The following is a 12,467-nucleotide window of genomic DNA, read 5'->3' as shown; positions in this document are numbered from 1 at the left end:
CAGGCAATCCACTCACCTCAGCCTCCCAAGGCGCGGGATTACAGGCTGAGCCACCAAGCCCGGCTAAGCCTTTAAATTTTTAAAAATTTCAGAAAAAATATATAAAAATATGCAGTATAAGTGATTTTTTTACTTATAGCAATATGTGAAGCACAGACAAAATTCTTCCTTCCCACTTTTCTTTTAATTTTACTCCTTTCCATAGATAACTGACAAATTTAGGGTATATCCTTCCCGATCTCTTTCTTGTATTTACCTGTTATTTTCATTAAACAAATGTATTAAATGTCTTTACATATTAGGCCATGTACTTCTATCTTTTTTAATGACTCCATGGCATTTCAGGGTGGATTTTTCACTTCTCTACACAGTTGTTGAGTGCTTGTTCTTTCCAGCACTATTTTAAGCACTGAGGATGTAGCAGGTGTGATAGGCAGTTTCTGCCCTTGTGGGGTATCTGTTTTAGTGAGTAAGGCAAATGTATTGCTATATTTATCACACAAATTTTAATTGTAACTACAGCACATATTGTGAAGGAAAAGCCTCTAGTGCTATGAGCCCATATTAGAGGAGGTTCTTCAGGGTATCAGTATTTCATAATGATTTAAGTAGCATCTTATCTTTCGATGGGTACATTTTCTACTGCTATGTAGCAGTATTCTTGATATAATCTTGTGTAATGTAAGATTGATGCCATGTGATAAGTTTCTACTAGTGAAAATTTGATGAATATTGCCCACATTTTTCTCTTAAAAACATGTCAGTTTTCACTGTGAAATAAAGTTTTTAATTATTTTCAAATAGGCTTTGGGTTCATTCTCTCCTTTTCCTTGCAGGAAGGAGGAGGAGGAGCGAAGGCGGCGTGAAGAGGAAGAAAGAGAACGTCTGCAAAAGGAGGAAGAGAGACGTAAGAGAGAAGAAGAAGAAAGACTTAGACGGGAGGAAGAAGAGAGGAGGCGAATAGAGGAAGAGAGGCTCCGATTGGAACAGCAAAAGTAAGCATGCTATGTGGCTCGTATTTTAAAATGAGAAATGGACTACCATATTGTTGTTACTTGATTTTTTTTTTTACCATTGTGTGATATAGAATAATTCTGTGATTTGTATGATGAGGAGGTAGGCCACTGTTAGCTACTTGCCATTTTTACCAGAGATCTGATCTTAAGCATTGGTTGACTGCAAAAAGAGGGATGTATTGAAGGGACTTGGTGGTCGCTCACATAACCCGGGGACTGAAACAGGAGCTGAGGTTGTTTGGTCACTCTCTGCCTCTTATCCTTGCTACTCTCAGCTTATGTCTCTACTTCATACTACCTACTCTCTGCGCATTGTCATTCTCTGCTTTGGCATATGTAAGGCTATCCCAGCCTAGACTTACATGGTTTGTGTTTCCATGTGTCTGACAGACTGGCTGGAATCTGTGAGACCTGGTTATAAATTCCCAGGACAGAGACTTGTTGGCCCAGTCTTTGTAAAGTTTCTATTCATAGTCCCTAGTGGAAGAATTGGAGGCTGAAACTCTTACTCGGTAAGGACTATGAGAGCCATTGACTTGTAGGGAACAACTGGTTCTTTAGGACGAAGCTGCGGGTAAAAGGAGGTGGTGATTAACATCCATAAAATACTGTGGTAAGAAAGTCTGGAGTAGTAGGGGTGGCATGACTTGACTTACAGGTTAAACCAGAGACTATGAGAGTCCATTGATTTTTTTTGATTTTTTGATTTTTTTCTTTATTATTTCTGGGTAGTTCCTTAGAAAAATCTTCAGCGACAGCCTCAAACACTTGCCTCATTCAATTTCAGAGGTAGACTATGAATGTTGCTCTTTTTTGAGGGGAGGGGGGCAGTTCTTAGATGGACCCAGTGTCATACTGTATTCAGGAGTTTGTGAGACTTTGCTTTGTTATCTATCTATTTATTTTATTAATTTTTTTTTTTTTTTGAGTTAGAATCTCACTCTGTTGCCCAAACTGGAGTGCGGTGGCCGCTCCCGGCCACCGCAGCCTCAACCTGCTGGGTTCCAGCAATCCTTCCGCCTCAGCCTTCCGAGTAGCCAGAATTACAGGCATGCGCTACCACGCCCGGCTAATTTTTTGATTTTATTGTAGAGATGAGGTCTCGCCTGCCCAGGTGGGTCTCGAACCCGCAGACTCAGGCAATCCACTCACCTCAGCCTCCCAAAGGTGCGAGATTACAGGCTGAGCCACCAAGCCCGGCTTATCTATTTATTATTAGATGACTTTGAGATCTTTGTTAAGTTGATCACATAACTGAGTTAAGAAGCATGTGGCTTATCTATAAAAGAAAAGAAAATTGTAATAGTTTGTAGAAATTATCTCTAAACTAAGCATGCCCAGATAGTATTTTCAGTATTTCCTCTTTAAGGGAGATTTTAAATTAAATGCTGTGTACCCTTAAAATTTGACTGACTTTATTTATATCTGCCAGGGCTACCAGTAATATCTTTTAGCTATTCTGCTGTCTCTTACTGTTTTTCATATCTTTAGATAGAGAGGCCATAGCCAACAGTTCAATACCTCATCTCTGCCATAGATGACAGCCCATCATCTCACAGCATCATGGTTAATTAGTATAGCTCTGGCTGGGCTCTGTGGCTCAGCCTATAATCCCAGCACTTTGGGAAGCCAAGTAGATTGCCTGAGCCCACAGGTTCAAGACCAGCCCAGGCGACTTGGCAAGACGTCGTCTCCACAATAAATCAAAAACTAGGCCAGGCTCGGTGGCTCAGCCTGTAATCCCAGCACTTTGGGAGACCAAGGAGAGTGGATTGCCTGAGCCCATGGGTTCAAGACCAGCCCAGGCGACTTGGCAAGACCTCATCTCTACAATAAATCAAAAATTAGCCGGGCGTGGTAGCATGCGCCTGTAGTTCCGGCTATTCTGAAGGCTAAGGCGGAAGGATAGCCGGAGCCCAGCAGATCAAGGCTGCGGTGGCCGGTAGCAGCCACTGCACTCCAGTCTGGGTGACAGAGTAAGACTCCAACTCAAAAAAAAAAAACAACTAGCAGGGCGTGATAGCACATGCCTGTAGTTCCGGCTACTTGGAAGGCTGAGGCAGAAGGATCGCCTGAGTCCAGCAGGTTGACACTGGGGTGGCTGTGAGCGTGCCACTGCACTGCAGTTTGGGCCACTGAGTAAGACTCCAACTCAGAAAAATAGTATAACTTTCGAGCCAGACTGCCTGGACTTGAATCCTGGTTTAGCATCTACTAGCAGTTTAATCTCAGACAAGTTACTGATTCCTGTGAAACTCATAGGGTTGTCATGAGGACTAAATGAGTTAGTAATGTGTAAGTACTAAGAACACTGCATAGGACAAAGTAAGGACACAATAAATGTTAGTAATTATGATGGTGGTGATGGTGGTGATGATCATATGTTTATTTTCCGTCCCAGATTTTCCCTGAAAACCCTAAGTAGAAAGGTAGAGGCCAGGTTTATTTTCTTAAGTCTTTCTTTTGGGCCTGGGACACATGCTGATTGGTATAGACTAGCTTAGTCATTTTTAAGAGTTATAAACTATAAAAATAGTAATTAGGACATTTTATTTTGTCATGAACAATTTCCTGTAGTCAGACTAGTGTATATATTTTTAATATTTTTAGGCAGCAGATAATGGCAGCTTTAAACTCCCAGACTGCCGTGCAGTTCCAGCAGTATGCAGCCCAACAGTATCCAGGGAACTACGAACAGCAGCAAATTCTCATCCGCCAGTTGCAGGAGCAACACTATCAGCAATATATGCAGCAGTTGTATCAAGTCCAGCTTGCACAGCAACAGGTACGCTAGATAACCCCAGAATTCAGCCTTAGAGAAGGTGTTTAGTTTCAGTGGAACCCAAGTTCCTTTTTAACGGTTGTCAATGAATTTTGCATTAGTTAGCCTCTAAGGTATAAAGTAACTTTTAGGTGATCTTTTGGGCAGACTTTAGAATTGCACTGGCAATTGCTAGAGAAAATGTATGATATTGGAGCAAAAAATTGTTATTGCCATAAGGATATTTGGACGTTCTGTGGGTCGAGTGTCATTACAATGAGTCTGGCATAGACTCTGATAGTAATCCTGGAATCATGAGGACCTGGGTGACTAACCTTAGTTCAAGAATATTCTTCAGGCAATGCACTGTCCAAGGCCCAGACAGCTTCCAATGGGAGAATTCCCCTTCCTTAACGCCATGGCCTGGTTCCACAAAGCTAGGTTGGGTCTCATTTGACTTGTGTGTTAGGCACCGTATCTACACAGTGCTCATGACAACACATTGGTATTCCTCCTCCAACTCCCTACCCCCAAATATTTACTTCCACATAGAGGAAGGTGGTTTAAGTGAAAGAACAAGGGGCTGGGAGTCTGGGAACTTTGGGATTCTGTCCTGGCTTTGCCATTATCTTGTTTGATCTCAGACAAGTTATTATTGCTCTGATTTTTCTGTCTTTTCTCTCAGTCTGTAAGAATGGGATATAAAATCAAGGTACCTGTCCTGTTAACCTCACAGGACTATCAGAGGAATAAAATGAGAAAACAGCTACCCTCTGAAAGTGTTTTGTACATTTGGGAGGTATGGATTTTGCTTTCACTTTTTACATCTGATGGAGGCATAAAGTGCTTCCTTAAACTTAACTTAGTTAAGTTTAGCTTATCTAATTTTCACTTATAAAACAGTTACCTCCTATACAAAAATCTTAGTGAAGAAAAGTGTAACATTATAATTACTCAGCATTTCTTGTTACATGAAGTAATCTTTGTCGTTCTTGCTAAACTTTACATTCCTTGAAAATATATATCCTTACCTAAAATATCTTTTTCTCTGAGTCTTTGACATCTATGAGAAGTTAAAAAGCAAAATAATAAGTGATATTTTTGAGGAATTTATTCTCCATCCTGTAAAGCCTGTTTCTACTTTAGTGTATTACTTCCCTTTTTCTACTTTGATAGGCAGCAAGATAATTTTTTAATAGGGTAGTCCATACACACTGTCCTGTTTATAGGTTGTTGTCACTTAATGAGAAGAAAGTTAGTCAAGTAGATTAAAACTATGGATCTTTGAAGTGCAATTAGAAAGCCATAATTGAAATTAGAGTGATCAGACTCAGTTTATCAAATTGGTTGCCACTAGGAAGAGAGAAGGAAAGAAACTGGGGGAAGAACAAAGGGGATTTCACCCCTATAAAGTATTAGTTTTTATATAAATACTAAGCAAAGTGACAAAATGAGAACCCTTGTTAGATTTTGAAATATAGGTACAAGGAGGAACCCCCCAAAACCCGAAATTTATTTATAAGAAATTATATATTCTTACATGTTTAAACTTCAATCACCTTCAATGTATTCCCTGTTTGATGCAATATACCTATTGAGGCCCTCTTTCTACTACTCAAAACAGTTTTTGAACTCATCAATTTTGATGCTTTTTAGCGCTTCTACTATTTTTTGTTTCACCTTTTCCACACAGGGAACGTTTCCCTTTGAGGACTTTTTTAATCCAAGGAAATACAAAAAAGTTGTTTGGGGATAGTGTGGGTGAATAGGGAGGGTGGGGCACAGGGGTCACACTCAGTACAGGTGCATTGTCATGGTGGAAGAACCAGTCACCTGTTTGCCACAATTTGCAACATTTCTTCCACAAATTGTGGTGCAACCTTCTCAAAGCTTCCAGCTAAAAACTTTGGTTGAGTGTTTGATCTGGAGGAACAAATTCCAAGTGTACTACAAGGGGCCTGCCCTCCAAAAGATAATTCTGAGTATTTTGGGGTCCCTCCTAGTACATGGATGGGTGTGCGTTAGATTGTTCTGGTGACTTTTCGTGCTTTTAAAAACTTCTTTAAAAGTATAGAAAAGAGAATATGTAATAATTACAATCTATTGTTTGTAATGTAATAGATTCATGGGCAGGAGGAGTCTAGAGAAGGGAGTTGGTCATTTGGCTAGAGTGTTTCAAGAAAGGATTAGTGGAGAGGGTCCATTTGAGCTGGGCCTGTTGATCATCAGCATAAATGCTCTTTTGCTTTCTTGTCGTGCGGTGAATGTTCTGCGTGTGCTGACTTGTTTTGGTTGTAGGCACTTTTCTGGAAACTGATATTCTAGAAAACTAATGTGGAAATTATTGAAAATCTAGGCCTTAGGAGAAGGTATTTTAAAATTTTAAGTGTGTTACTAGCCTGTACTAGCAGCAGAGAGGGGCGCTGCTGTTTTGTTTGCTTATAAATCATAATTAAATGAAGTGTGTAGAGATTTGCCAAAATGTGTCACTATTCCTAAACCATGGAATTATAAAGGCTTTTTTCATATATATGTATATAAATAATATTTTTTTTTTACTGCAGTGAACATAATGCTTACTTGTGACTTAGTGTTTTCATTTAAAAAGTTACTTAAATACCCAAATGCTCAATCAATAGTAGAATGAATAAATAAATTTTTATATTTTCATAGTGGAATATCTACTACTGCCAAGAACAAAATACAGTTACTTGTAACAATACAAAGTAGTGTTGTATGAAAGAAACCAGACAAAAAAAGGAACATATACTATACAATCCATTTCTACAAAATAGTTTAAAAACAGGGCAAGCAAGTCTGTAGTGTTATAAGTCAGAATAATTATTACCCTTTGGGAGAGGTATCTGGAAAAAAAGTATCAGGGGGATTCTGGATGCAGATAATGTCTTAATCTGAGTATTGGTTACATAGATATGTTTGCTTTATGAAAAATGATCAGCCAGGCTCAGAGGCTCAGTCTGTAATCCCACTCTTTGGGAGGCTGAGGTGAGTGGATTGCCTGAGCCTGCGGGTTCGAGACCCGCCTGGGCAGCGAGACCTCATCTCTACAATAAATCAAAAAATCAGCCGGGCGTGGTAGGGCATGCCTGTAATTCCGGCTACTTGGAAGGCTGAGGAGGAAGCCCAGCAAGGCGAGGCTGAGGTGACCGGGGAGTGTGCCACTGCACTCCCGTCTGGGCAACAGAGTGAGACTCCAACTCAAAAAAAAAAAAAAGAAAAGAAAAAAGAAAATTGATCAATCTGTATGATGTATAAGTTGTGTATATTTTAATATGTATGTTATAATTCAGTTTATAATTCCCCCTAATTAATACTTAGGTATTTGTGTGTGTGTGTGTGTGTGTGTGTGTGTGTGTGTGTACATGCATACATATACTTAGGTATTTCAAGTAGTATTTTTCCATCTTGATTCAGAAGGAGAATGTCCTAAAATAGTTGTCCTTTGGAATTAAGATGTTTTTACTCCCATTTTGACTCCGAGGACACATTTTAATCATAATTATGTAAACAGTGATGACTTTTCTTTGAGAAACTATTTTTACCTCAAATTTCATTTTATAAACCTATTTAATTCTTGGGTCAATATTTTTGTAATGTGGTTAATAGTTTCCACTTTATGATCATAAGTTTTCTGTGACTTTTAATTTACAGATTTTTTTATCCATGTTAGAATAATTGTTCATATTTAATTTGTTATTTTACCAACTATAGCTCCTGCCTTTGTGAATTTTCTTCTGTGACCACTTATTTCCACCAAGTTTAACTTTTCTAATTTAAATTTTATGTATTTGAATCTTTTTTTTTTTTTGAGTTGGAGTCTCACTCTCACTCAGACTGGAGTGCAGTGGCCGCTCCTGGCCACTGCAGCCTCGACCTACTGGGCTCCAGCGGTCCTTCCACCTCAGCCTTCCAAGTAGCTGGAACTACAGGCACATGCTACCACGCCCGGCTAATTTTTGATTTATTGTAGAGATGAGGTCTCGCCAAGTTCCCAGGTGGATTTCGAACCCGCGGGCTCAGGCAATCCACTCATTTCAGCCTCCCAAGGCGCTGGGATTACAGGCTGAGCCACCGAGCTCAGCCTGTAATTTGAATCTCATCAAAAAGATTTTCTTACATCAGTTTGAAGAACACATGTTGCTGTGTTTAATTTTTACCTTTAATAGTTTTTTTTATAAACCTAATAAAACTTTTAGTAGGTTTAATAGTTTTATTAGGTATTAGGTTGATTATTTCTACCTACTTTAATTTTTTCTGGTTAGTTTTTCTAGTGACTATCAGATTGCAGAAATGTGATCCTCAGTTACAGTTTTTTGTCTACATTAACTTTTAGCTGTCAGGTTTTTTGTTGTTGTTGTTGTTGTTTGAGTTGGAGTCTCACTCTGCCGCCTAGACGGGAGTGCAGTGGCCTCCCCAGGCCACCGCAGCCTCGACCCTCTGGGCTCTGGCGATCCTTCTGCCTCAGCCTTCCAAGTAGCTGGAACTACAGGTGCACGCTACCGTGCCTGGCTAATTTTTGATTTAGAGATGAGGTTTCACCAGCTTGCCCAGGTGGGTCTCAAACCCGTGGACTCAGGCAATAGCTGACAGTTTTTTATACTGCTAATATTCATTATAGATAGGGTGAAAACTGATAAAAGATTATTAGTAATTTTTGGAGCATAATGCTTTGGTAGAACAAAAGCATGGGGTCGAACACACTCTAAGACAAATGTCCCATTTGTTAGACTTCCTGGTCAGTGTGTCTTCACTTTTTCTTGACGTGTAGGCAGCATTACAGAAACAACAGGAGGTAGTAGTGGCTGGGGCTTCTTTGCCTGCATCATCGAAAGTGAATGCAACTGTACCAAGTGATATGATGTCCGTTAATGGACAGGCCAAAACCCACACTGACAACTCTGAAAAAGAACTTGAACCAGAAGCTGCAGAAGAAGCCCTGGAGAATGGACCAAAAGGTATGATTTGACATATGTGTTCATCCATCCAAATGGCATAATTCAGAATCCGTGAAAAGCAGAAGTCACAAAGCCAGGTTATAACTAACTTTTGAGAACAGTTACATACTTTTGAGAGTGGAACATGTTTTTTTTCTTTTTGGTCTGAATCTGATGCTTCTGGTGACCCTTAGAATAGTATAGAAGAGTAAATCAGAAGTCTTCTAGACACTTTTAGGTTGATTATTTATGGTTCTGTAACAAATTACACCCAAATTTAGCAGCTTAAAATAGCAATAAACATTTATTATCTCACATAGTTTCTGTGGATCAGCATTTTAGGATGGTTCTGACTTAGTCTCCCTCATGAAGATGTTGGCTGGGGCTAGAACTAGAAATCCTGCTTCCAAAATGATTTCCTCACATGGCTGGCAGGCTTCCATCTCCATAGAGCTGCTTGAGTGTCTCAGAAAACAGTAGCTGGCTTTCCCTAGAGTACATCATCCAAAAGAGTATAAGTCAGAAGTGGCAGTGTCTTTTATGCCCTAACTTTGGAATTTCTACCACAGTCTGTCGGAATTTCTACCTCAGTTTCATACCAACCCTAGTTTCATACCAACCCTAATATAGTGTGGGTGGTGACCTCAGAAATGAGGATCACTGGGTGCCATCTTGGAGGCTGGCTACTATATATTACAATGTATTTTTTGAGGCTCAAGTACTGTGTTGTCTAGAAGCTAGCTTTGCATTTTCAAAGCTCTGTTGGCTTCCCATGGGTAGCTTGTTCATTCATTTAACAATTGGTTGAAGATTTTTCTGAGTGCTGAGGGTACAGAGGCAAAATAATACACATAAAATGTAAATTATAGCTATAATATGTACTGTGATGGAGGGAGAGATACATTATTTGAGAGCATGTAATATGGGGAATGTGACCCAGTCAGAGAGGTTACCAGAGGCCTTCCAGAGGAAGAGATAATTGAGCTGAGAGATCTGAAGCTAGAGTAGAAGTTAAAGGAATAGAAGAGCATTTTGGTAACAGTAGTCAGCAGTGGTGGTGTGGTTCATAAGAAATTTAGTTTTGGCTGGATGTGGTGGCTCACACTTGTAATCCCAGCACTTTGGGAGGCAGAAGCAAGAGGATTACCTGAACTTACAGATTCAAGACCAGCCTGGGCAACTTGGAAGACCTCATCTCTGCAATAAATCAAGAAAGATTAACTGGGCATGGTGGCACATGTCTGTAATTCCAGCTACTTGGAGGGCTGAGGCAGAAGGATTCCCCTGAGCCCAGCAGGTTGAGGCTGCAGTGACCATGAGTGTGCCACTGCACTCCAGCTCAGGCATCAGAGTGAGATTCCAACTCAAAAAAAAAGAGGAATTTAGTTTCAGAGATTATCCTTGTCTTTTTAGAACAAGTAACAGAAAATAGCTTCAGAAAATACATTGGAATCCCTTGATTTACTGTCCCTCTCTTCTTTATTCTTATCAAGGGTTTATACCAGTGTTTTCAAATGAGAGAAAATCTTGTCAGAGGTTCTGTGACTAACTCTGGAAGATTTGTTAGGTAGTTCAGTGCACATGATACTACTCAGTAAGGAGACTTTATTCCCTTTTTCTCTGTCCTTCATAGTCCTAATCCTGTCCAAATTGAGTCTGTTTTTTTGAGCACCTTTAGAATAGCCCCTAAAACTCTGGAGACTCAGTGGTCAAAACTTTTAACAAATAAGATGCAGTCATAGCCTAGTTTTCTTTACATCTAGAAGAGTAATTTCTAGGTCCATATCTCTCTTCCTTGCTAGAATGTTTCCAATAGCTCCAGTTGGAATATTTCCAAGGTTGTTCCCAAATCCCCAATATAATCAGAGTGTTGAAAAAAGTCACTTCTAAGATTGTGGATTGCATTTGTTACTTAAAGTATGATGACCTCTGAGTACCTGTATTGTTAAATGTGGGAACTTAGAGATCCGATTTCCATGGAGAAGAGGCTTTTGTATTCCTCCAAATCTGTGATCTAAACTAGACCATATTTTTTTTTTTTTTGAGTTGGAGTCTCACTCTGTCTCCCAGACTGGAGTGAGTGGCCGCTCCCGGCCACCGCAGCCTCGACCTGCTGGGGTCCAGCGATCCTTCCGCCTCAGCCTTCCAGTAGCTGGAACTACAGGCGCGTGCTACCACGCCTTGCTAGTTTTTGATTTATTGTAGAGATGAGGTCTTGCCAAGTTGCCCAGGCGGGTCTCGAACCCGCGGGCTCAGGCAGTCTACTCACCTCAGCCTCCCAAAGGCGCGGGATTACAAGCTGAGCCACCAAGCTCGGCTCCAACTAGACCATATTATACTTGGTGCCTAAGTGCAACTGAGCAGGTGGTCATATGCAGATGTTGCTGCTTGGAGGGTGAAAACTCTTTTTCTTTAGCTTTTGTAATTCCTGTTGCCTTTAGAATCTCTTCCAGTAATAGCAGCTCCATCCATGTGGACAAGACCCCAGATCAAAGACTTTAAAGAGAAGATTCGGCAGGACGCAGATTCTGTGATTACAGTGGGCCGAGGAGAAGTGGTCACTGTTCGAGTACCCACCCATGAAGAAGGATCATATCTCTTTTGGGAATTTGCTACAGACAATTATGACATTGGGTTTGGGGTGTATTTTGAATGGACAGATTCTCCAAACACTGCTGTCAGTGTGCATGTCAGTGAATCCAGCGATGACGACGAGGAGGAGGAAGGTAGAGCTATTGGTCCATATTCAGTAGCTGCTGGGTTGTGTGTTGACAAAAATGGTAGATGGTTCAGGCCAAGTGCAGTGGCTCTGTAATCCCAGCACTTTGCAAGGCTGAGGCAGGTGGATTGCTTCAGCCCAGAAGTTCAAGAGCAGCCTAGACAACATAGCAAGATCTTGTCTTTGTTTAAAAATAAAAAAAAAGGTACATGGTTCAGATGTCAGCCAACCCTATGCTTCCTCATGGTCAGGGAACATTCATGGTCAGGCAACAGTGGAACAGTCTCTTCATTAGTGAGACCTTGAAAAGGTTGTGAAAGAGGCCAGCCTCCTATAGGAGGTTGGAACCTGAACTTGAATTTTCTTTTTTTTTTGAGTTGGAGTCTCACTCTGTTGCCCAGACTGGAGTGCAGTGGCCGCTCCCGGCCACCGCAGTCTCGACCTGCTGGGCTCCAGCAATCCTTCCGCCTCAGCCTTCCAAGTAGCCGAAATTACAGGCGCGCACTACCACGCCCGGCTAATTTTTTGATTTATTGTAGAGATGAGGTCTTGCCTGCCCAGGCGGGTCTCGAACCCACAGGCTCAGGCAATCCACTCACCTCAGCCTCCCAAAGGCGCAGGATTACAGGCTGAGCCACCAAGCCCTGCTTGAATTTTTTGAATGCCAGGAAAGTCTCTTTAGCAATTTGCTATTTTGCTGTTTTACTGCTTTCTGGATACTATTTTACTTCTAGCCTTGTGTATTGAAGAGCCAAATGTACAAATCATTTTGAAAATAATAATTTTTTTTTTTTTTGAGTTGGAGTCTCACTCTGTCACCCAGACTGGAGTGCAGTGGCCGCTCCCGGCCACTGCAGCCTCGACTTGCTGGGTTCCAGCAATCCTTCTGCCTCAGCCTTCTAAGTAGCCAGAAATACAGGCGTGCACTACCACGCCCAGCTAATTTTTTTGATTTCTTGTAGAGATGAGGTCTCACCAAGTTGCCCAGGTGGGTCTCGAACCTACGGGCTCAGGCA

General features: G+C 41.0%; 1 protein-coding gene across 1 annotated transcript in view; it reads left to right on the top strand.

Moving 5' to 3' along the window:
• Nucleotides 1-12,467, top strand: part of ACBD3 (acyl-CoA binding domain containing 3) — a 49,267-nt gene that overhangs the window by 29,569 nt on the left and 7,231 nt on the right. The window contains exons 4-7 of the mRNA XM_008060657.2: nucleotides 837-995; nucleotides 3,627-3,801; nucleotides 8,567-8,753; nucleotides 11,174-11,458. Coding sequence (XP_008058848.1) covers nucleotides 837-995; nucleotides 3,627-3,801; nucleotides 8,567-8,753; nucleotides 11,174-11,458 — 806 coding nt within the window. The remainder of the gene's footprint in view (nucleotides 1-836; nucleotides 996-3,626; nucleotides 3,802-8,566; nucleotides 8,754-11,173; nucleotides 11,459-12,467) is intronic.

This window comes from Carlito syrichta, unplaced genomic scaffold (assembly GCF_000164805.1).
Source record: "Carlito syrichta isolate Samal-C Ts95f unplaced genomic scaffold, Tarsius_syrichta-2.0.1 Scaffold304687, whole genome shotgun sequence".
Taxonomy (NCBI): Eukaryota; Metazoa; Chordata; class Mammalia; order Primates; family Tarsiidae; genus Carlito; species Carlito syrichta.
The sequence above is the reverse complement of the archived record's forward strand: the minus strand, read 5'-3'. Positions and strand labels throughout refer to the sequence as shown.